We start from the raw sequence: 25,562 nt of genomic DNA, 5'->3' as shown, positions 1-25,562 counted from the left end.
GGTTCATAATTTCCCCCCATTTTTAAAAAAATAATATTTATTACTTTTCCAACAATTTAAACACTACAAAAAAAAAAGAACAGTACACACACAAACACAGAGGAAGATCAGATTTTCATTTATGGATGCTTCTTCTTTCCCCATTTCCTGTGTTAATCTTGCGGATCTTGGAAAAAGCCTTGGATTTCTCAATGAAACTTCCTCCTGCCCCCAGGGAAAACATCATATCCCACTGGGTTCAGCAGGAGCAAAGTTTCCGTGTGACCTGGAGCAGGCCTTGTTGTGCATGGCCAGCAATTTTGGCCGGTGGTCATTTGCTCTCAGAAAACCTCCCCGGTCTTGAGATTTCAGATTCTGAAAACCCTAAAAAGACTTAGAAATGTCGTCATTTGGTTTAGATTGGCTGAATTGGAAGACTCAGGACAGACAAAATACATCTTCAAAGAGAGCAATCTTCAACTATGGAACCCCTTGCCACAAGAGGCAGGGAGGGCCACCAATGTGGATGAGACAAATTCATGGAGAAGATGAATAACCATTGATGGCTACTAGCAGCAGAGACATCACCTTGCCAACAAAGGTCCGTATAGTTAAAGCCATGGTTTTCCCAGTAGTGATGTATGGAAGTGAGAGCTGGACCATAAAGAAGGCTGATCGCCGAAGAATTGATGCTTTTGAATTATGGTGCTGGAGGAGACTCTGGAGAGTCCCATGGACTGCAAGAAGATCAAACCTATCCATTCTTAAGGAAATCAGCCCTGAGTGCTCACTGGAAGGACAGATCCTGAAGCTGAGGCTCCAAGACTTTGGCCACCTCATGAGAAGAGAAGACTCCCTGGAAAAGACCCTGATGTTGGGAAAGATTGAGGGCACAAGGTGAAGGGGACGACAGAGGACGAGATGGTTGGACAGTGTTCTTGAAGCCACAAACATGAGTCTGACCAAACTGTGGGAGGCAGTGGAAGATAGGAGTGCCTGGCGTGCTCTGGCCCATGGGGTCACGAAGAGTCGGACACGACTAAACAACAGCAGCAATGGCTCTGCTCTGCCACCACAGTCAGAGGCAGCAATGAATGCAAGTTGCTGGAAACCACAGGATGGGAGAGGGTTGCTCTTGTGTTCGAATCCTCCTTGCATGTTACCCACAGGCCTCTGGCTGGCCACTGTGAGAGCAGGTTCATCTTATGTTTTTATGAACGGATGACACGATGGAAATCACGGTCTCCTTACATCCCTAAGTACAGGGATGTGAGGACAGCATCACAGCAACACCCAACTATCAAATTAATACAATTTCTGCAGACTTCTACAGCTTAGTCCCCTTTATGGGCTGTTTCTTTGTATTCATCGGGACAGTCTGTTGAGTTGCACTCGAATGAAACTTGACTTGAGCAGACTAATCCAGTTAGCAAGTTTGTCAAGAAAAGGAACTCAGAGTTCCTTCTGGGGTATGTATTAAAAGGACAAAAAACAAACAAAACACTCACTTCTGACCCTCTATTTCTGTCTTTCCTCATGCTGGCGTCACTTATTTGGGTCACTTTCCTGTAAAGCAATCCAAGCTGTCATTACACATTTTATCCCTCTTATTATCTACAGTTGGCTTAATTGCACACCATGTTCCCCGTTCTAAAACACGGCGCAAGGCTCTCACTTCTGAATCATTGTGCTCTGCATGTGACAACGGCGTGTAGATCCAGACACGGCTTTCTTTTCGGTGTACATCTGATGGCAATCTGCTTGCAAGAGCAAATCAGCTATTTGTTGGAAGTCAAGGATCATGCAACTTAAGGGTTAATCATCTTGATTTGAAAGCCAACTAGCTGAGAGGGAGCTGTGTGGAGGTGTTGGTTAGCATCCAAACAAAGTGACATGATCCTCACCGAAGAAGCACATGTTCTGATTGGCTCTGTAGTTCCAAGGGAATTTTCCTCTGTATGTTTGGTTGAGTGTCTCCTTGCAAAACAGGGAGGTGAGTCGCCGGCGGATCAGGACCAGCTGTTACCCTGACAAAGATAAAAGGCTGTCGGACCCCACCCCAGGTTGCGGGAGCAACATTGCTGCATGCTAGATCCTGCCTGAGATCCTGCACCTGTCCTTGCCTGGTTTCCTGCCTCGTATCCTGCCTTGGCCCTGTTGGACTGACTCGTAGCAGAACCTTCAGATTCTGAACCAGTCCTGGACCACATTGCATGGGTTACCCCGGGGCCCAGCACACTTGGCATAACGTTAACTTCCTGTAACAGATTTCCTTTCCTGACCAGGAGAGAACCCCACATCTGGTTTGCCAGTGTGAGGACAGGAGGCTGGGCTTGATGGACCACTGGCCTGCTCCTTCTTATGCTCTTACACCAAGCTCTGGAAAATATTTGCGACAAACAAGAAGCAGTTCACACTCAGTCCTGATTAATTCAAGCCAGCTGCCTCTACTTGCTCCATTTTTTGCTCCATTTAACCAACATTAGACATGCCCCTTTCCACAAGAAAATGAGAAGCCAAGTTGCAGTTGGTGGGCATGTTGTTTTGGGTAATGTGTTCCTCCCAGCCTCGACCCGTGACCACCCCTCCCCCAGCCTCTGCTTGTGTTTCCTGTACTCAAATTTGTTCATTTTCATAAACAAAACTTTTGCCCGGTGTCAGGGAACTGACCTCGGAGCCAGAAGTGGAGGCAAGGCTCCCAAGCGATGCCGGAGAAGGGCCCAGCAGGGAGAGAGGGGACTCATCGGCTGGGGAAGGAAATCAGCGTAACACCAGGGATAAAGGGGGGCGGATGGGGGAATTGGAGAGGGGGCTCCAGGACTCTTCGCCGGAGACCAGTGGGGAGAGCACAGGTCCTCCGCTACCCACACCCACCCTGCGCAGAAGACTTCCGCGCAGGGAAAGTAGGTGTAGACTTGGCGTCAAAGAACTTCTTTGCTGGAAGAAGTTCAAGAAACGCCCACTGACGGATTCTGCTAGCGACTGAAACAGCCACGAAGTGAAGGGGTGTCCAGCCAGGAAAAGGTTTAACCAGGCAACCTCACCAAGAGTGGCGGCAACTTACGCACGAGCAACCCCATATAACCATTACACCTGGCAAAATTGGAGGATTAACAATGTGACACTAAGGGAAAGTCTCCAGGAGCTGTGGGTATTCACACTGACATGTTCTCTCCAGATACTACCCTCTGCTCGACAAACTACTCCTAATGTGCCACGCAGATGATGTAGGTGACGCCACACATTTGAAGGATTGAAATATTTCTCTCCATCATTCCAAACACCTTTTGAAGAGTCCACCCCAAGCTATTGCTAAGCCCTCAGCTTTCAACAATCCGCAGCAGAACATCTCTGCACATCATAGCACAAGGGAGGTGGCTGCAAGGGCGTTTATTCCCCCCCCCAAAAAAAATAATATTTATTATTTTCAGTAGATAAACATAGTAAGAAAAGATTAACAATAATAAAAACAAACAAAAAATAGGAGAAAAAGAGAAAAAAGAAAAAAGATACATACAACATATTACCACTTAATTAATTAAAATTAAGTACCATCCATCTTCATAAACATAGTGTTTGATTTCCTCGAATCTCTTCCATCCAAATTTCTTAGTAATTATATGTAGCAGTTTCCAATATCAGAGTTTCAAAAGACCATATCACAGTCCTATCATATTACATAGCTTTCCTTATCGTACATTTTCTTATTTATAAATTTAATTCCATTTGCAAGGGAGTTTATTGTGGTGTTAAGAGGCAACATCTGAGGCTGAATCCAGATGTCTGCTTCCTGCAATCCAGCCTATTAAATCACCATGGTGAATGATAGAGAATGGAAAACTATTGGCACTGCTGGCATCTTTGTGTGACTGCCTCTTGTGGTGGGAGGCTGAATTGCAGGAGTTAACATTTTTAGAGAAAATGAGCTCGCTCTGCCCATTCAGGTTGACCAATGGTGCTTTCTAGACAGGGAGGGGCTTCCTTCTCCAGCTGAATATTGCTCTGGCACAAAGCTTTTCCTTTATTCTTCTTTCTCCCCTGGCTCTGCTTTACCTTTGGTCCTGCCTTATCCATTCTATCCACTGATTCATCGGCTCCTGCAAGGGCTACCCATAACTCAGACTGACTGTCCTCTTCTCTCTTGGGATATTCCAGGTCATCCAGGGAAGGGCATATATTCAGGAAAGACAGCTATTATGGACCTATGGTACTCCCTGCCTCAGGCTCTTCTTATGTCCTTAAGCTGGGGAATTAACCGTCAGAAGAATCGTGTCTAACAAAGTTGCTGTGTCCAGAAGTGTGTTGCAGAAGGAGGGGAAGAGGGTAAACTTGGTGCTGGGGTTTATTATGGGGCTTGGTTCGACCTGCCCTTCATGGATCGAGCCTAGTCCTTTGAAAGCCATCTGCATATGTCTTGGCATTGTCGGGAACATGGCTCATCTGAGCGCAAGAGTCAGACTCAGAAATTGAACTAAGTGAGAGAAAGAGCCAAGAAAGGGTGATTCGACCCCCCCACCTTCCCAAAGATGACACTGTTAGCTCTCAAGGAGCGGGAGAGTTGGGAGGCAGCTAGAGCATTGCTAGGCAACCAGCAGATAAGCAGAGGACTGAGAGTGTGTCAAGTGGAAGTAGGGAGGTAGGAAGGCCAGCTTCTCAGTCCCCGTTTTAGGAGATTGGATAAGGTCAGAGGACAACCGTAGGGCAAGAGGGGAAGGGCGGGAATTTGGCATCCTTCCTGCTGTGAAAGGGGTAGAGATTCAGACTGGCCAATGCGAGCAGGCGAGAAGCCGTGCTCTGGATGTTTTAAATAAATGCACATAAAACTGCCGGAGAGTCATTACTTCTTATCGGGGCTTGCTTGCCTGCCTGAGATCATTACAGGCATCTTGTGATGCAGGAAAACTGGTCCTTCACACCCAGAGACTCCTAGTTCAAGGCCTGGTCCCTCCGCAGTAGGAATCTCTTTCTGCTACGTTCTTGCTTCAGGGGCCTCAACAGCATGTATTCTGAAGTCCCCATTTCCCTGTCTCCCACAAGTCCTTCCAAAAACAGGGGGCACCTGGGATGTATCAAATTAACCAAACATTTGATTCACAACAACCTCTCCTAAAAATAGGCCAGTTTTGGGAAACTCATCTCCCTGGTGGCTTGAGAAAGAGGAAGGGACATCTGACTTTCATCTGCATCCTAAGCTTGAGGCGTCTTTCCGTTTTTCTCAGTGACAACTCGCGGATGCCCCTCTCTGCCGCTGCATCTTCTTTGCCCTCAGCCAGATCAGACCCAGATGCTTAGAGGGACGTCGCTGGTCAGCTTTTAGATGTCACGATTCAAGGCAAACCTCACTTTCTGAAACAATATGGGAACTGAAACGCAGCCCTTCTGCAAAATTTGCCCTCTGGCATCCTGTTCTCTCAGTGGCCAATGAGATGCCTTAAGGAAATGCCGCAAGCAGGATCCGGACACAAGAGCTCTCTCGCTTCTTGTGGTTTCCAGCCACTGGTATTCAGAAGCGTTTAGTTATCGTGGGTAGGAGCTATCGGCAACCTTTTCCTCCCTAAATTTGTCTAATCCTCTTTTAAACCCATCAGTGCCTCCTGTGGCAGGGAGTTCCATAGTTTAACTCAGTGGGGTTTTTTTCTTTAAAAAATGTTAGGGGTACTCTCATTTCGACTCAAGAAAATCACCATTTTATAGTTCAAATCGGGGGGAAAGCAAATGGACAAAAGTACAAAGTTTCACAAAATGTTTAGGGGTATGTGTACCCCTGTGTATCCCTAGCAAAAAGCACTGGTGACAGGAATTGGACCTTGTGGCGTTTGCCCTCCTAGGTGTGTGACATCATACTGGGCTCATAAGGAAAGGGTTTTGTTGTTGTTGTTTAGTTGTTTAGTCGCGTCCGAGTCTTCGTGGCCCCATGGACCAGAGCATGCCTTCCACTGCCTCCCGCAGTTTGGTCAAACTCATGCTGGTAGCTTCGAGAACACTGTCCCACCATCTCGTCCTCTGTCGTTCCCTTCTCCTTGTGCCCTCCATCTTTCCCAACACCAGGGTCTTTTCCAGGGAGTCTTCTCTTCTCACGAGGTGGCCAAAGTATTGGAGCCTCAGCTTCAGGATCTGTCCTTCTGGTGAGCACTCAGGGCTGATTTCCTTAAGAATGGATAGGTTTGATCTTCTTGCAGTCCATGGGACTCTCCAGAGTCTCCTCCAGCACCAGAATTCAAAGCATCAATTCTTCGGCGATCAGCCTTCTTTATGGTCCAGCTCTCACTTCCATACATCACTACTGGGAAAACCATAGCTTTAACTATACGGACCTTTGTTGGCAAGGTGATGACTAATTGTTAAATGACTAACCAATGGGAACCCAAGGGGCATAAGGTATAAGGTTTAAGCACAGAGGTTTTTGGGGGGAGTTAGAGTTGGGGTGGTTGAGAAGATAGTCTGGAGTTCGAAGAGACAGTCTGTGGGTTGGGCTAGTCTGGTGTGAGAGAGTGAGAGAATTTTCTAGGAGGAGTCAGTCAAACAGTTGAGATAATCAGTCAGAAGGTATTAGGAAGGCATAGGCTGGTAAAGAAACTAAAGTTAAGATACTGACAGGGATATTATCCGAGAAACCATAAACTTGTTAATGTTTGTAAAATAAACTTGTTTTTTGGTTCACTTTTAACAACTGTCTGGACTCAGTGTTTTACCTGAGAGTAACGGGTTGGTGGCAGTGGGGAAGCGAGCACAGTGGTGGCACAGGGATCAATAGACCATTAAACATCCGGGGACCCTGTGTGATTGCCACAGACCTGTATAGAAATACAGTGCTTAGCCAACTGCCTGTTGTCTTTGTCCATGGAGTTTTCTTGGCGGGGATACTGGAGTGGCTTGCCAGTTCCTCCTCCGGGTGGATCATGTTTGGTCAAAACACTCCACTATGACCTGTTCATCTTGGGTGCCCAGCTCGGCATAGTTCATAGCTTCTCTGAGTTATTCAAGCCCCTTCGCCACGGCAAGGCAGTGATCCATGAAGTGAGAGCTGGACCATAAAGAAGGCTGATCGCCTAAGAATTGATGCTTTTGAATTCTGGTGCTGGTGGAGACTCTTGAGAGTCCCATGGACTGCAAGAAGATCAAACCTCTCCATTCTGAAGGAAATCAGCCCTGAGTGCTCACTGGAAGGACAGATCCTGAAGCTGAGGCTCCAAGACTTTGGCCACCTCCTGAGAAGAGAAGACTCCCTGGAAAAGACCCTGATGTTGGGAAAGATGGAGGGCACAAGGAGAAGGGGACAACAGAGGATGAGATGGTTGGACAGTGTTCTCGAAGCTACCAGCATGAGTTTGACCAAACTGCGGGAGGCAGTGGAAGACAGGAGTGCCTGGCGTGCTCTGGTCCATGGGGTCACGAAGAGGCGGACACGACTAAACAACAACAGGCAACTGCACCATCAGAGCTGTTATTTGTGCTGCACCCTTCATCCTGGAATAGTTTTGGCTGGGATTCCATATTCCTCGACTCCAAGCCAGCAACTGTGAGCAGTCCATCAAGCGGGTGATTTGCTCAGTTAGCAAGCCCTTTAAACAATGCAGTTGAAACTATAGTGGATTGATCACAGCAATTATCTGATTAAGGCTGGCTCTCCCCTGAAGCTCTTTCAGCTAAAGGCTTGGAATAGGAAGTGCTTTAGAGGAAATGACATGTTTATTCTTACCCTGCCCCAAGCCATGCGGAATGGTGTTGGCGGATCCCAAGGGAGAGATGCACACAGACCTTTCCCAGCTGCCGGCCAGTTGGAGAAGGGGGAAGAGGAGAAGCAGGAGAGGGAGCGGGGGCCAGTGCTTTTTGCCTTCTTTTCATCCAATATATCAGGGCTTTGGGGGCAAAGATTGCGTGTGCCTCACAACAAATGCACAGTTGCTATAGGGAATCCCGTGTGGAGTGCTCCTGTTCAGGGTGCTGGCCAGCCATGCCCGTTTCCCAAATACTCCATTCCATTCCCTGCCCCGCCCCAAATAGACACTCGATATTCCGTGCTCACTGAGCATACTCAGTCTTCCTTGGGAAGTTTTTGTGAGTTCCTCCCCTCAATAATAATAATAATAATAATAATAATAATAATAATAATAATAATTTATTTATACCCCACCCATCTGGCTGGGTTTCCCCAACCACTCTGGGTGGCTTCCAACAGAATATTAAAATACAATAACCTATTAAACATTAAAAGCTTCCCTAAACAGGGCTGCCTTCAGATGTCTTCTAAAAGTCTGGTGGTTGTTTTTCTCTGACATCTGGTGGGAGGGCGTTCCACAGGGTGGGTGCCACTACCGAGAAGGCCCTCTGCCTGATTCCCTGTAACTTCACTTCTCGCAGTGAGGGAACCGCTAGAAGGCCCTCGGCACTGGTCCTCAATGTCCGGGCATAATGATGGGGGTGGAGATGCTCCTTCAGGTCAAGTGATGCTGTTTGGGCTGTAATAATAATAATAATAATAATAATAATAATAATAATAATAATAATTTATTTATACCCTGCCTATCTGGCTGGGTTTCCCCAGCCACTGTGGGCGGCTTTCAACAGGATATTAAAAACACAGTAAAAGATCAAACATTAAAAACTTCTCTAAACAGGGCTGCCTTCATACGTCTTCTAAACGTCAGGTAGTTGTTTATTTCCTTGACATTTGATGGGAGGCTGTTCCACAGGGCAGGTGCCACCACCGAGAAGGTCCTCTTGCTGGTTCCCTGTAACCTTGCTTCTCGCAGCGAGGGAACCGCCAAAAGGTCCTCGGCACTGGACCTCAGTGTCCGAGCTGAACGATGGGGGTGGAGACACTCCTTCAGGTGTACTGGGCCGAGGCCATATATGACGATTCACACTCAGGTGACAAGTTCGCTGTTAGTATCCCAGATCTCCTTTTTGGAGAGGAGAATTCGGGGCGAGCAAATGCCTTTCCTCCCTGCAGATTCTCTGCCAATTCATCTTTGAAAGAGCCCCTATTTTCTCAGAGAAGCTATCCAGCTCCAGCATTGAAACCTGTATGTTGGATGGAAGCAGGATTTTTGCAAGAGAAAATGGGAGTCTAGAAAACGAGAGGGATTTCAGGGACACCATAAACATCCAGCGCTTTTCTTAGCCAACATTTCTCAGAGAGATAAATTTTTCCAAAAGCAGATTCCACCCCCAGTCTCTCATGGAGGCAGCGTTCCAGGTTTGCTGACAACATGTCAAGACCTCTAGATAGCTCAGGATTTTGCCTGACCACAAAAAGCATCCCTGAGCATCATCTTGGTCAAATTGCCCTGAGTTATATTTCTCAAGAACTGCTCCAGATTTGGCACCGTTGTGGAGCCAAGAGAACCCAAGGTGCCTCTCTAGAGACAAACGCCGCAATTATTTCATCCGAATGAGTTTCTCAATTATTTCTTCCGAAGGAGGAAATGGGGAGGGGGGGGAGCAAAGGGACCTTTTTGTCAAATGGGCTGGAGGAAGGCAAGACAGAGGGGGAGGAAAGGTCTTGAGGAGTTTGCCTTAACATTTTGACTCCTTCCCCTTTAGCTGGAGAGCTACATCCAGATGAATATGAAGTCAGAAATGGTGCAGATCCAGCAGAACGTGGTGCAGAACCAGACGGCCACGATGCTGGAGATTGGAACGAACCTATTGAACCAAACAGCGGAGCAGACCAGGAAACTGACCGACGTGGAGGCTCAGGTTGGTGGAGGTTTTCTAATGGAGGAAAGAGGGTTGAAGAAGAGAAGAAATACAGAAAGTTTGTTATGAGCTTCCAGAGGTCAGTCTAGATGCTACCCTGGTGTACCTTCCAAATCTGCAATCCTGTAGTTGTGAGGGTAGAATGTATTATTCGTTTATAAAATATATTTATAGATCATTATACGGTACTTCATCCCAGCTTCAGGTTTTCTTCTGTGCCTTGCGCAGGTACTCAACCAGACCTCTCGCATTGAGATCCAGCTACTGGAGAACTCTCTGTCCACCAATAAGCTGGAGAAGCAGCTGCTGATGCAGACGAACGAGATCCACAAGCTGCAGAACCGAAACAGGTAGGTGTAGGAACACCTGTGCAGGTGTAGGAGCACCTGGATTCCTGCAGAGCTGCCTCTTTTCAAGGCAGAGAATATATTCAGGGGCTCAGGGCTGCTGCTGGAGGTGGGTCTCTTTATGTCCAGGGTCAGCAACCTTTTTCAGCAGGGGGCCGGTCCACTGTCCCTCAGACCTCGTGGGGGGCCGGACTATATTATGTTTTTTTTTGGAGGGGATGAACAAATTCCTATGCCCCACAAATAACCCAGAGATGCATTTTAAACAAAAGCACACATTCTACTCATGTGAAAACACCAGGCAGGCCCCACACACATATATATATATAAATACTTCCGGCTATATATTTGTTTCACCTTGTTTTTGTTAGTAAGAATGCATAAAAATATTTTATGCACACACACCTGTGCCTATAAGTGAGTTTATCTGGGAACCTATAGCTATAAACTGGAATTTGAATAAATGTGCAATTTATTGTTACTGTTACAGCTATTATCTTCCTTTGTGGGTCGAACCACTATTTTGTATACTTTTTATAGGCTAAGGTAGAGGGGGCACTGGGGATGAGTTTGTGGAACCAAGTGAGCGATGCCTGAAAAAGTTTGGGAATCACTGTATTTACGGGACCACCTCTCCTGGTCTGCCCCGCAGAGGACCTTAAGGTCCATGAATAATCATGAATAATCATGGTTTAGAGGTCCCAGGCCCTAAGGAAGTCAGACTATCCTCCACCAGGGCCAGGGCCTTTTCAGTGATGGCTCCGACCTGGTGGAATGCTCTGTCCCATGAGACCAGGGATATAACTTCCTTCCGCAGGGCCTGTAAGACAGAGCTATTCCGCCTGGCCTTTAATTTGAATTCAGCCTGATCTTTTATTCCCCTTCCTTCCCTCCCCCTCCCCTTTTTATGAAGATTACCTGCTCTGGGATCCCACAGCTAATTCTCCCCTGGTCTCCTCGCTAGCCCAAATAGGACTAATTGAGCCAGCTAGCCTTGGTGATCATCGAATGTTTATTGGATGGATTTCCCCCCTAAATTGATTTTTGAATTCTGAATTTATCGTTATTCACATTTTATACTGTATTTTATGCTGTTTTTTGTCTCATCAATTAAGTGTTTTAAATTGTTAGCCACCCTGAGCCCGGTTTTCTGAACCGGGAAGGGCGGGGTATAGATAAAAATTTATTATTATTTATTAAAGCAAATCATTCTCTCTTTCATTAGTTGCTACAAACACATTCTCTTGGGTAAAAGGAATCTCCAGTTTGCTAATCCTATGAGCCAAGAACCCAGCAGGGCTTGGGCTTTGATTCTTGGTTGATTCCCTGTCCAGAAATGTACTCAGGAGGCGTTGAAATAAATCCCCAACTGCAATTGGCTCTCTTCCTTATCTCAGTCTTGCTCTCCTGGACTACAGATCTCAGCTTCCAAAGGACTGAGTTTCTCTTCCCAGCCATCACCATCCATGGCTCTGCTGATATGTGAGGGCCTCTTGGTTTCTCTGTAATTCCAGCAGCGTTGTCCAAAGGAGCACCTCGTTCCATTAGGTCACTAATGGATTTGTTGGCCGAGGACCAATATGTGGATTTTGCTGCTTGGTTCCCAGAAGATAAGGAGCAAAGGATAAAGCGAGTTCCATTGACTGGGGATGGAGGGTGTGCAAGTTCTCAAAGTGGTGCAGAGCTGTATCCAGCATTCATCCTGTAGAAATAATGGGCATGACTAAGGTCAGTCCATTAATTTCAGTGGGTCTACCCTGTCGCCGGGGGCGCTGTGGGTTAAACCACAGAGCCTAGGACTTGCCGATCAGAAGGTCGGTGGTTCAAATCCCCGCGACGGCGTGAGCTCCCGTTGCTCGGTTCCTGCTCCTGCCCAACTAGCAGTTTGAAAGCATGTCAAAGTGCAAGTAGATAAATAGGTACCACTCCGGCGGGAAGGGAAACGGCATTTCCGTGCACTGCTCTGGTTTGCCAGAAGCGGCTTAGTCATGCTGGCCACATGACCCGGAAGCTGTACGCCGGCTCCCTCAGCCAATAAAGCGAGATGAGCGCCGCAACCCCAGAGTCAGCCACGACTGGACCTAATGGTCAGGGGTCCCTTTACCTTTTACCCTGAGTAGAGTGTAGTTAAGTAGAAGCCATAGTCTAAGGTTACCAGACGTCCCCGTCTCCCAGGGACAGTCCCCGGATTTAGAAATCAGTCCCCTATCATTCCTAGTGTCCCTGGATTCATTGAAAAAAATCTGGTAACCTTACCATAGTCTGCCTGCCAGCCCACAACTGAAGTCCCTCCTGCCTATGTGGTCACAACATTTAGTTGATGCATCAGATACATCCATGAGCTTTATCCAGGTGGTCCATGACATGTCTCTGGATTCGTGGTTGAAGATGGGAAACAGGACATCCATCGCTTTAAATATTCCTCTTGCTTTTTTAATTCTATTTTTTAATCGCTTCTTCCATTGTATATTACTGCGTTACGATATGAATTTCTATGGAATTACAATTGCTACAGCAGGTGGGAAAATCACTAAGTGATCCATCTGAGACCCCCAGGAATTTTCAAGAGGTTATGGGCAAAAAAGGGGGGGTTGGTGGGGAGCTGCTGAGCTAGATGAATCAGTTTAAAACATTTTGGTCCCTTGCGGGAGAGGAAAATAAAAACCTTCTATGAAATAAGTAGAAAAACAATTGGGCACCAGCTTCAGATCCTTGGAGGATGAAGATTTGCTCGCAGTTAGCAACACCCTGCCGCTCAACTCTCATAAGACCAGCACAAAAGAGCATTTAGAAATCAAAATTATTTATTTATTTATTTTCAAAAAAAAATATTCATTTTATAACACAAATAAAGAACACAAACAATACAAACAATACAAACAAATTCTTGTCTTATCCTTATTTTCCTAAACATTGTTAAGTGGGCTTCCCCAAGTCCCACCTATCTGATTTTCATTTTACTTCATCTTTAGCAGTTTACATATATCATAGTTTCTAACCATCTTTCCCCCCCCCACACACACTTAAAATAACTTCACAATTTATCACTTTCAAATAATACTATTTTAAAATACACTACCTTCTACTTCTAACCCTACAGCCGATATCCACTTCCAAAGCTATTCAAAGATTTAAATATTAACATATTTTTTTCAAATATTCCTTAAACTAGAAATCAAAATTAAAAGCTATATGGAGTCACTTTGGAGTGACTTTGGTTTCCCTGCTGCAGTTCCTCTCCATTCTTGCAAAGGATCCAAACTGTGCTGAGATCAGTGCTCGTTGCATCCCGGCCAGCTGGCTTCCCAAAGTTTTGGGGGGTGATTTCTCTTGCAACCGCAGCACTTTTTGGATTGTTCCCAAGAGGCGTTTGCTGTGCCAAACTGTTATGAAAAGCCAATTTATGGCCATCTCGCCTGGCCAAAGAAAGGTGATGGGGGCAGTGGGGAGGGGAGCCAATCGTGCAGCACCAATATGGCGCAGAAGCATCACGAGAGATGTTGTCTTTTTTTTTCTTTTTAAAAAATGAAATCCCTGATGGCTGCAAAAATAAACTGATGAAGTGCATGGTGATGACAGAAGCAGCAGCAGTGACAGAGTCGTAGAAGTTGCCTGTTACGGCCTTTGTTATTCCAGAACACATGCACGCACTCTCTCCTTCGGGGACGGTCTCTAAAAATGGCAAGCATGAGAACATACAAAGAGCCCTGCTAGATGCTCGGTCAAGCCAAAGGCCCATCTAGTCCAGCATTCTGATCTCACGGGAGACACTAGATGCTCGTAGAAAAGCTGCAAGCAGGACTTGAGCACAAAAGCCCTCTCTCCTCCTGCAGTTTCCAGCAACTGAGATTCAGAAGCATTTATTTCTCCAACTATGGAGGCATGGCAAGTAGCCAACAATTGCCCTCTCCTCCTCCATGGATTTGCCTATGGATTCCCCATGGATTTTTCACAGTTGGAGGAAGCAACGCTTGTGAATCTCAGTTGCTGTAAATGGCAGGAGGAGTAAGTGGCCGGGACGCAGGTGGCACTGTTGGGTGGTCTTTTGTCAGGAAGGCCATCTGTTAGCTGTGATTCCTGCATAGCAGGGGATTAGACTAGATGACCCTTGGCACCCTTCCAACTCCAAATGCCCAATCAGCATTTAACTGTCTGCATGTTGATTGTGTCTTCTTCTTTGGTCATTCCTCGTAGCTGAGTAAGATTGCCTTCCATGAACACAGTCTTAACAGTGAGTCCGTAAGTGACTGCGGAGGCCAATTCTGGATCCACACATCCTTCCACAGTGGGGACATTGGTTTCCGGGCGGGAGTTGATCATGGTGAAGATTTGCCAAGCGTGCCTTCCTCTTAGCATGTTTCTCCCTTGCGTTCTGAGTTTGAGCGTCTTCAAAGTCCATGACACCTTTGGTAAAGGCTGCTCTCCAACTGGAGCGCTCACAGGCCAGTGTTTCCCCTTTGTCGTTGTTTATACAGTGGTACCTCGGGTTAAGGGACGCGGGTGGCGCTGTGGGTTAAACCACAGAGCCTAGGACTTGCCGATCGGAAGATTGGCGGTTTGAATCCCCGCGACGGGGTGAGCTCCCGTTGCTCGGTCCCTGCTCCTGCCAACCTAGCAGTTCGAAAGCATGTCAAAATGCAAGTAGATAAATAGGTACCACTCCAGCGGGAAGGTAAACAGCGTTTCCGTGCGCTGCTCTGGTTCGCCAGAAGCGGCTTAGCCATGCTGGCCGCATGACCCGGAAGCTGTACGCCAGCTCCCTCGGCCAAGAAAGTGAGATGAGCGTCGCAACCCCAGAGTCAGCCACGGCTGGACTTAATGGTCAGGGGTCCCTTTACCTTTATATACTGTCCCAAAATGCCTTTGGTTTTTTTACACAGCCACCACATGTGGTAAAAATCGCCAATCTTATCTAAACATTTCCAGCATTTTTTACTTCTAATCCTGTACATTTTTGCCAGCTTGGTTGGGGTGAGGAAACCCAACTAAATTTCCAACTATCTTTACACCTAAAACAGGACCCACATCCTGGTGAATCCCATAGATGAACTCTGTGGATGTGACTGTGCGGCCCTATAGGCAGGTGCCCGCTTTTTAAGCTGACCGCCTTCTGAAAAGTGTCTCTTGCCAGCTCTTTGCAAATCCACCAGCCATCCGCCCTGCAGTTCTGTTGCCCTCATTCCCTCTCCTTCCTTCCTTGGCAGTATTTTGGAGACCCGAGTCCTGCAGATGGAGACAAAGCACCTGATGGAGCTGGAAGGGATCCGGACGGAGAAGGAGGAGCTGCAGCAGCTGGTGATCCGCCAGAGCGACACCATCGAGGTCTTGGAGAAGTCTCTCCACGCCGCCAGCGGCAACACCAGTCTGCTCCAACAACAGCAGCTGCAGCTTTTGGAGTCGGTTCAGAATTTGGTCCAGCTGGTCTCCCAAGGCAAAGGTGAGCTCAGAGCCACCAAAATAAATCACGCTTTATCTCAAATGAGGCAGCTTCCAAGCCTCTGCTGCTTGAGAGCTCTGGATGATATGCATGCTAGCCAGAGGTCCACCGCAGACGGAGATAGCTCAACAGTTCACAGTCTTCTTGCTCCTTTTTCTGAACTCTCCTGGCTGCTTACACAGGTTCCACCTGCCGGCAGCCTCTCTCCTTGTCCCTCCCTCCTAGTCTCCCCTTCCAAAATGAACTTTCCTTTCCTTAGCAGAGTCGCACCTTTTTGCCAATGTTCCATCATCAGGCCTTTCCCCTCTGAACTACTTGATTTGTGAACATTCCTTTACATCAGAGCAGCCGAGCCAATGGGAAGAGGGAGTGGGACGAAGCCTCCAGAGATGCTCTGTGTCATTTGAAAGTTCAGATGTGCAGAATAGCGCACGAGGCCAATTTGGCGCAACTTACAGCAAAGAGTGGACGCGTTCCATTGTGAGGGATGCTTTTGAAAAACTTGAAATTCTATGTTGCTTTCTAAATATTAAAGCAATATTTTGTTGGAAGCCGCCCAGAGTGGCTGGGGAAGCCCAGCCAGGTGGGCAGGGTATAATTTTTTTACTATTATTATTATTATTATTATTATTATTATTATTATTATTATGTGTAACAACTTTTCGAACTCAGTGCTTTTACACCATGTCTTCCCATCCCCACCTGCAATAAACTCAGGTCAGATCCACAACATACCTTTGATGGACATCTAATGCACCTGGCTTTCCCCCAAAGGATTCTGGGAACTATAGTTTCCCTGCACAGTGCAACACTTCACAGCACCCTTAATAAGCTACGGTTCACAGAACTCCTTGGGGGAAGTTGTGCGCTTTAAATATGCATTAGGTGTTTGTTAAATGCATGGTGTGGATCTGACCAAAATATTACTGGAAGGATGAGGATCCTCCAAGTGCTGTTGAACTACAACTCCCATCATCCCTAACCATTGATCATGCTGGCTGCATCTGGAGACTCACAGATTCCCCACTCTGGTCTTTAGCTTGGATTGATGAAGAAAGAACAAGGCAGGAATTTGTAAATATAATCGCAGTTTTCCCCCAAGCAAATTTTAAATAGGAATTTTATTCACATTTCAAATAGGGAAATTTGCTTGAGACTGGCAGCTCACCGTTGCTGTATCCATGACCCAAAATGCTTATTTAATTTGGAGAGGCCAACTCTTTAGCATTTGACTTTCTCTTGCTAGTTCCTCCAAAGAAAGAAGACCGGCTGTTCCAGGACTGCGCAGAAATCCGCCAATCTGAAGTTAATCTCAGTGGAGTTTACACCCTCCATATCAACAATCTGACTGAACCCAAGAAGGTCAGTGAAACCACAAGAGCCTATGAATGGAGGCAGGGAGAAGGATCATTGCTCAATTTGTACAGCTAAAAAAAAGCACCTTGGTTCTCCTACCGTCGGTGCTTCTAAAGGAATCTGACCCTGTTAAGTTGTGGGTGAACATATCAGACGAAACAGCAATTCTTCAAACAGCTCTTGTTTATTCACAGGCCAGAACTGAACTGAAGGGTTCAGCCACCCTTCTTATATCGAGCTCCACTACAACGCAACAGTAACCACTTTCTGTAACTATCCAATCACTGCATGTCACTTTCAATCCCTTATTTGCATATGTGGACCTGAGTGAAAACTATCTACAGTATCCCCCTGCTGGCCCAGGGTGAGAACTTCAGTACATAACAGACCCTCTCTAAGGCTGTCTGGAAAACGTCCTGATCCAGAAACAGGTTCTGCAAAGGCCCAATGTTGCCCAAACTTGGGTTTCCAGCTGTTGTTGGACTACAAATCCCATCATCCTTGACCGCTGGTCCAGCTAGCTAGGGATGATGGGAGTTGTAGTCCAAAAGCAGCTGGAGACCCAAGTTTGAGAAACATTGGCAGCTAAGCAAAAGAGGGGCAGGGAGATTTTATTCAAATGGATTGCCTTTCTGTGCTTGGTTCTGGTGGCTAGATTTTGCTTTGGGCTGGGGAACATTCATAGGTTCAAGGGGAAAATTGGCAGGACCTGGAAGGAACTCTGGAACACAGGAAGTTTCCTTACAACTTCTATATAGACCATTGGCCTATATAGTTCAGTACCGTCTACACTGATGGGCAGCGCAGGAGCAGGGACCGAGCAACAGGAGCTCACCCCGTCGCGGGGATTCGAACTGCCGACCTTCCGATCGGCAAGTCCATGGCTCTGTGGTTTAACCCACAGCACCACCTGCACTATGCACAAGAAAATTGTTCATTCCAAGCCAGGTTCAGTACTCCACAGTTCCACAACAGTTTCCAGCGTTGTTTATTTTTATTTTTTTTAAAAAAAGTCTGAGCATCCTCTGCTTTCTTCCTTTACAGACCTATTGCGATATGGAGACGGACGGAGGTGGCTGGACGGTGATCCAGTACAGAGTCAATGGCAGCGTCAGCTTCCAAAAGAGCTGGAAAGAATACAAACAGGTCTGATTCTGCCTTGGACTTGTCATCCTCACTCCGTCAGATCTTTTCGATCAAAAGTAGAAAGAGCGGAGACCACATAACAATCACCACGGGGCCAATAGCAGCCCAGGGCTTTGCTGACCCCTATTTTGCTGACCCACTGGCTTCCTGAGGCCATGGGTCAATGTGCATAATTTTATGCAGAGGAAACTTGCTCGCCACTGTTTGGTCAGTTGCACACTCTACTCTCCCAAATCAAGCAGGAGGGAACCATATACCGGGGTTCTGCACAGCACTGATTGGCCAGGGAGTGTGAAGTCACGAACGCACTTTGCTCTCCCTCCCCAATCACTGTTTCAGCGTCCAAAAAATTATTCAGTAGTGATGGATTCAAAGAAGGGGACAAATGTGCATTCTACTGAATAAATTACTTTAATCGTAAAAAAAAGAGAGAGAGACAGCTGATCTGAAGCCAGGCAGTACATAACACAGCAGGAGCTTCTTCTTCTCCATGTTACACAAAGTAATAAGAGGGAATCAGAAGCTTGGAGTCAACTAAATTACTCTCAGAGTAGACCCAGTGAAATTAATGGACTTGGACTACTCATGTCTATTAATGAGTCTACTCTGAACTAACATTGGATACAACCAATAGTGTTGGAAATGACCACAGAGTTAATCTCACCTTTCCTACCATGGACCCCCCCTCCAAAAAATATGTGTCATCTGATTTTTACAAGACATTGCGGTGTGGAGTGCTCTTGTTCAGGGTTCCAGCCAGCCAGCTGTGATCCTCTTGCAAAATACCCCATTCCGTTCTGTTCCTCTTCCCAGTTTTCTGTCCCTTTCTCCAGAGACTCAGCACGCTGTTGCTCTTCATTTGTCAGTTTTTTGGGGGAAGGTTGCCTAAATATTTCCCCCCCGTAAATGATGTTTGTACATCTGCAGACCTTGGAGTTCTCCTGACCATGCTGATCCCATTTCTTCTCTCTCTCTCCCCATCGTGGTCCCATTTCGACCGCATTCCTTTCAGCCCTCACTCACCGGCTGATTTCAATATTCAAGGAAGGGACAGTCTCTCAGCTGATATATGAAGAACTTAATTGAGCAACCCACTTAGTGCTTTGTGTTTTGCCTCTCCCAGGGCTTTGGGGATCCAGCAGGAGAATACTGGCTGGGGAATGAGGCAGTCCACCTCCTGACCAACCAGGCAGCCTATTCTTTGAGGGTCGAACTCCTGGACTGGGAAGGCAATCGCGGCTACGCCCACTACGAAAAGTTCCAGCTGGGAAGCGAGCGTCAGCGATATAGGTAATATGCGGTCTTTGCCAGCTGTATGCAAACAGCGTGGTAGGTGTTTATCAGCAGGGTTCAAATCTCCACTCAGCCGTGGAGCTCACCTTGGGCCATTCGCCATCTCTTAGCCTAACCTACCTTGTGAGGGTGAAATGGGGGGGGGGGGGGAGAGAACCACACACACCACAGTTCAGACCCTCTGAGTGTCCCTGTTTTCCAGGGACAGTCCTGGATTTACAGAAGCCACCCCGGTTTTCTGATCTTACCCCGGAAAGTTGCACTTTTTCTTAGGACATTCCTATTTTCATTGGAGAAATGTTGGAGAGTTTGGTAAAGGTAAAGGGACCCCTGACCATTAGGTCCAGTCGTGACTGACTCTGGGGTTGTGGCGCTCATCTCGCTTTATTGGCCGAGGGAGCCGGCGTACAGCTTCCGGGTCATGTCACCAGCATGATTAAGCCGCTTCTGGCAAACCAGAGCAGCGCATGGAAATGCCGTTTACCTTCCCACCAGAGCGGTACCTATTTATCTACTTGCACTTTCAAACAGCTAGGTTGGCAGGAGCAGGGACCAAGCAACGGGAGCTCACCCCATCGCGGGGATTCGAACTGCCGATCTTTTGATCGGCAAGTCCTAGGCTCTGTGGTTTAAGCCACAGAGCCACCCCTGTCCCTGGAGAGTTTGGTAGGACATCCCTATTTTTATCAGAGATATGTTGGGGGGTATGGAGTTATCCAACCCCTGAACCATCTGAAGGCAGCCCTGTACAGTGGTACCTCTGGTTGCAAACAGGATCCGTTCCGGAGGCCCATTCGCAACATGAAAAGAACGCAACCCGCAGCGGTGTGTCTGCACATGCGCAGGTTGTGATCCGCCGCTTCTGCGCATGATGTCATTTTGTGCTTCTCCGCATGTGCGAGCGGCGAAACCCGGAAGTAACCCTTTCCAGTACTTCCGGGTCGCAGCAGGACATAACCTGAAAAAAAGTAACATGAAGCGGACGTAACATGAGGTATGACTGTATAGGGACATTTTTTAATGTTTTATTGCGGGTTTTATGTGGGTTGAAAGCCGCTGTAGAAACTGTGAGAATGATCAGGAACATACCAGAGAGTGAATCCTATTCAACTTAGTGGGACTTAGTTCTGAGTGTTTAAGACTGACCAGTTTTTACCCCGTTACGTAGGAGTAAACTCCACTGAATACAGTGGGACTTCTTTCTGAGTAAACAGTATAAGGCTCCATTTACAAGAAAGGAATAAGCACTCCCTGTGTTTTCTAATAAATGGCTGGCTGCAGAAGCATGGCAGTGAAAGAATTTAAAGTGGATTGGTGACATTGTCTTTCAAAATGATAAAAGGTAAAGGTATAGAATCATAGAATCATAGAATCATAGAATAGAATCATAGAATCATAGAGTTGGAAGAGACCACAAGGGCCATCGAGTCCAACCCCCTGCCAAGCAGGAAACACCATCAGAGCACTCCTGACATATGGTTGTCAAGCCTCTGCTTAAAGACCTCCAAAGAAGGAGACTCCACCACACACAGGGGTAAAGGGACCCCTGACCATTAGGTCCAGTCGTGGCCGACTCTGGGGTTGCAGCGCTCATCTTGCTTTATTGGCCGAGGGAGCCGGCGTACAGCTTCCAGGTCATGTGGCCAGCATGACTAAGCCGCTTCTGGCGAACCAGAGCAGCGCAGGGAAACGCCGTTTACCTTCCCGCCGGAGTGGTACCTATTTATCTACTTGTACTTTGACATGCTTTTGAACTGCTAGGTTGGCAGGGGCAGGGACGGGAGCTCACCCCATCGCGGGGATTTGAACTGCCGACCTTCTGATCGGCAAGTCCTAGGCTCTGTGGTTTTACCCACAGCGCCACCTGCGTCCCTATCAAAATGATAGGATGGGCTTTTTATGCCAGCTTCACCATCTCCTTCGTTTAGTGCAGGACTTTTATTTCCAGGATAAACAGGAGTCTGTTTTTGCAGCTACACACAGCACTTCTAATTGTTTTCCGGGACGTGGAGGGGAGGAAAAAGGAAAAGAAGGACATTCTGGGATCAAATCAGAAACCGGGACGGCTTCTGTAATTCCTGGACTGTCCCTGGAAAATTGGGACGCTTGGAGGCTATGAGATCCCCTTCATTTTAGAGCTAATCCCTGTCTGGAATCTGATAGAGAACTGGTCTCACCTCCTAAACCATTGAGCTCCATGGAGATTCCACCCGGGGGTTTTTTGTACGTGCTTCAAGCACCAAATCAGCCAAAGTCACCCGAATGAAAATGCTTGCTCTGGCCAGCTTAGAAGGAGATTTGAACCTACTCTGATAAAGGCGAAGGGGCTTGGACAAGTTGTTCCAAGAGTGCTTTGCCCTGGAGGTCAGCCACCTAGCAAATCATCAGCCCCGGGTGCAGGGACCATCTCCTGTGGGTTTAATGGGGGATCTCAGCCCATCTCAGGTGGCCTTTTGTGAGAGAACTTTGCCACCTAGCAAATCTCCAGCTCTGTTTGTGTCTTCACCTCCGCTTTCCTTGGGAATTGCCCTTCCAAGAGCAGAGTGTGCCAAGCCTCCTTTAACTTGCTGGTATTTGTGGATGTGACTAAGGGTTTCTGGCGAGCAACTGTTTCTCAGAGAACATGGTGCTCTTTCAGGGTGTCCTCCTTGCCCTCTGCTCACCAGGCAAGGACACTTCTCATTTCATCTGCTTTTGATCTGCTGAGGTATTTTTGGATTTCCAAAAACATCATCATCATCATCTCTCTCTCTCTCATTTTTATTTATTCTCCATTTAATAATATACATTCACATCATCATTATCCACTTTACCTCCCTGGCTCTTTAGAGCCTATTGACTTCCTTCCCTCCTGCCTCATGGCTTTCAAAATTAACCTTTATATCATTGCCTTTTGTATGTTTCCCCATTCCAATTACACTCGTTACAAAATAGCTCAAAATTTAAATAAATATAGAAAGGGAGAAGACTTCTCATTATAAGTCTTCAGATATCTCTGATAGTGATGTTAATTGCTTACAATAATCTTTCAGATATTGTATAAATTTAGTCCTTTTGGAATACTGTATTTGGTTGTGCTGGTTTCGGATTTTTCCTGTCAGTTTCACCAGTTCTGCAAAGTCCATCATCTTCATCTGCCCCTCTTCTTACGTTGGTACTTCTTCTTGTTTCCATTTTGGGGTTAAAAAAATTCTTTGTGAAGTTGTTGCATACATAAACAGCCTTTTATCTTCCCTTGGTATCTCTTTGCCCACTATACCCAATAAAAAAGGCTTCTGGTTTTTTAACAAAAGTATTTTTAAATATTTTCTTTAACTTGTTATATATCATTTCCAGAAAGCCTTTCCCTCTTGTAAGTCCACCACATATGGTAGAAGATCCCTTCCCTTTCTTTACATTTCCAGCACTCATCGGTTCTTGTCCGGTACATTTTAGCAAGTTTAAAAGGAAAAGGGACCCCTGACCATTAGGTCCAGTCGTGACCGACTCTGGGGTTATTATTATGATTATGATTATGATTATTATTTATACCCCACCCATCTGACTGGGTTTCTCCAGCCACTCTGGGCGGCTCCCAACAGAATTAAAAGCACAATAAAATATCAAACATTAAAAACTTCCCTAAACAGGGCTGCCTTCAGATGTCTTCTAAAAATCAGATAGTTGTTTATTTCCTTGACATCTGATGGGAGGGTGTTCTACAAGGCGGGCGCCACCACCAAAAAGGCCCTCTGCCTGGTTCCCTTTAACCTCGCTTCTCACAGTGAGGGAACCACCAGAAGGCCCTCAGCGCTGGATCTCAGTGTCTGGGCAGGACGATGGGGGTGGAGATGCTCCTTCAGGTATACAGGACTGAGGCTGTTTAGGGCTTTCAAGGTCAGCACCAACACTTTGAATTGTGCTCGGAAACGTACTGGGAGCCAATGCAGGTCTTTCAGGACTGGTGTTATGTGGTCTCGGCGGCCGCTCCCAGTCACCAGTCTAGCATTCTGGATTAGTTTCTGTTTCCAGGTCACCTTCAAAAAATATCTGTCACCAGCCCTGCACACAAGGAAATACAATCCTGGAGCCCCAACCTCTGCCAGTGTGGTGTAGTGGTTAAGAGCAGTAGACTCATAATCTGGTGAACCGGGTTCGCTTCCCCGCTCCTCCACATGCAGCTGCTGGGTGACCTAGGGCTTGATGGGCTTGATCCAGCGATACCAGCTTTTCAAAGCCGGATAGTCATTTCCACTTCCACTGACACCCCGCTTGCCTCTTAGTGCCCCCCCTAGCAGGGGTGCCAACTTGACTTCTTTGAAGTCTCTCAGCCCCACTCACCTCACAGAGTGTTTGTTGTGGGGGAGGAAGGAAAGGAGAACGTTAGCCGCTTTGAGACTCCTTCGGGTAGTGATAAAGTGGGGTATCAAATCCAAACTCCTCCTCCTCCTCCTCTCTCCTCCCTGCTGCAACTTGTAGGGGATTTTGTTCTTTCTCATCATGATGCCTTCTGTTCCACAGGCTTTTCTTTTTTAAAAAATAATAATAATAAAAGTTTTCAAATATAACAATAAAGGAAAAACATTCCATCCAAAATTTACATCCAATTCTAATCTTTCTACTTTCAGACTTCCCTCAGTCTATCTGGAAATTTTCCATATTATCACAATTATTCACATTTCTTCCATCTATATTGTTGTTGTTGTTGTTTTACCATATGAATCTTAACAGTTATTATAAAACAATATTTCTTTCCATTATTATCACAGAGCTTCTTGAAAACCTACAAACGTTAATTGTTCTTCACATATATTTTTAATATACTCTGTAAATTTATTCCAGTCCTCGGTAAATCTTTGGTCTCGCCGGTTCCGAATTCTCCCCGTCAATTTATCTAATTCTGCGTACTCCATCAACTTCATTCTCCATTCTTCTTTCGTCGGGATTTCTTCCTGTTTCCATTTTTGTGCCACCAGAATTCTTGCCGCTGTTACTGCATATGAAAACAACTTCTCATCCTTCTGTTCCACAGGCTTTTCTTGAGAGGCTACAAAGGCAGCGCTGGGCAGCAGAGCGGCTTGCCTCTCCAAGGGACGGGCTTCAGCACCCGAGACTCTGACAATGACAACTGCCGGAACTGCAAGTGCGCCCAGATGCTTTCTGGTGGTGAGTCGGCCTTTGAGCTCCCTGACTGGGAAGGAAGGGGGGAGAGAGCGAGGGGTCAAGTGAGAATCCAAGAGCTTTGAATCTTGAGTTTCTCTTTTCCCAGACTCCACATTTCCAAATCAGTTTGCATACACACATATATAATGCACCAGCATTTCAGCGCAAAATTCTCATCCTATAAACATTTGCATGCAATTTCCCCTGCTATACACATTTTTGCAGAGCACCTTCCCCTAATAGAATGCCTTTTCATGTTTCTTTCGCTAATGTATACAATTTTACACACACTTTCCTCCATTTTTATACACATTGCTTGGCCAGAGAGCTATGTTGTAAAATTGGGGAAAGCGCAGATTTTTTTAAGGATGGCTGCGTTTCCATTCTCATATTGCTTCAAAAAGTGTAAATTTCTCTTCAAACTAAAGCTCCACTAAAAGCCAAAGAGCTTTGGCATTTTAAAGCAGTTTGAGTTTTTAAGCACTCTGTACATGCTTGTCTTCTGCTTAAGCATTTGGACAACAGTGGTTCACAAACTTTTTGGAGGCCACTTGGTTCTATAAACTCATCCCCAGTGCCCCCCTATAAAATGTGGTTTGCATGAATAGTGATTTGCAAGAGCCACTGAGGAAGGCAATAACAGAATAAAATTCAAAACAGTAGCCTACGGGACCACCTCTCCTGGTATGTCCCATGGAGGACATTATGGTCTTCAAATAAAAAACATCTTGGAGATCCTGGGCTACAGGGAGGTTAGGCTGGCCTCAACCAGAGCCAGGGCCTTTTCGGCTGTGGCCCCGATCTGGTGGAGTGCTCTGTCACAAGAGACTAGGGCCCTGCGGGACTTGACAACTTTCTGCAGGGCCTGCAAGACGGAGCTGTTCCACCAGGCCTTTGGCCAAGGCACAGCCTGACCCCCCTCCTTCGGTAATCCTCACAGAACTCTAGCCCAATAGTTGCCATTAATTTGATTCTGAATTGATTTTAGAATGCTGCGTTTACTTTTACTTTTGTTAGCCGCTCTGAGCCCGGCTTTAGCTGGGGAGGGCGGGATATAAATAAAACATAATTAATTAATTAATTAATTGCACATTTATTCAGAATCCAGTTAAAACTATTTAGTTCAATTATTCCAACAAAACTGATGGGCTTGATCCAGC

The 25,562-nt window shown here is 46.5% G+C and overlaps 2 protein-coding genes across 6 annotated transcripts in view; both read left to right on the top strand.

The window, feature by feature from the left end:
• The window catches only part of ANGPT4 (angiopoietin 4), a 199,884-nt gene that overhangs the window by 17,825 nt on the left and 156,497 nt on the right, over positions 1 to 25,562 (top strand). For all 4 annotated transcript variants that reach the window (XR_014549184.1, XR_014549185.1, XR_014549186.1 and 1 more), the window contains exons 2-8: positions 9,526 to 9,681; positions 9,910 to 10,031; positions 15,233 to 15,465; positions 16,712 to 16,827; positions 17,866 to 17,967; positions 19,091 to 19,257; positions 24,272 to 24,405. Coding sequence is in view for 1 of the 4 variants with exons in the window: in XM_083618834.1 (XP_083474960.1) it covers positions 9,526 to 9,681; positions 9,910 to 10,031; positions 15,233 to 15,465; positions 16,712 to 16,827; positions 17,866 to 17,967; positions 19,091 to 19,257; positions 24,272 to 24,405 (1,030 nt within the window). In the remaining 3 variants the exon portion in view is untranslated. The remainder of the gene's footprint in view (positions 1 to 9,525; positions 9,682 to 9,909; positions 10,032 to 15,232; positions 15,466 to 16,711; positions 16,828 to 17,865; positions 17,968 to 19,090; positions 19,258 to 24,271; positions 24,406 to 25,562) is intronic.
• The window catches only part of RSPO4 (R-spondin 4), a 199,046-nt gene that overhangs the window by 65,100 nt on the left and 108,384 nt on the right, over positions 1 to 25,562 (top strand). The gene's annotated exons all lie outside the window — the stretch shown is intronic.

Source organism: Podarcis filfolensis (genome assembly GCF_964270895.1).
Source record: "Podarcis filfolensis genome assembly, chromosome: 6".
Taxonomy (NCBI): Eukaryota; Metazoa; Chordata; class Lepidosauria; order Squamata; family Lacertidae; genus Podarcis; species Podarcis filfolensis.
The sequence above is the reverse complement of the archived record's forward strand: the minus strand, read 5'-3'. Positions and strand labels throughout refer to the sequence as shown.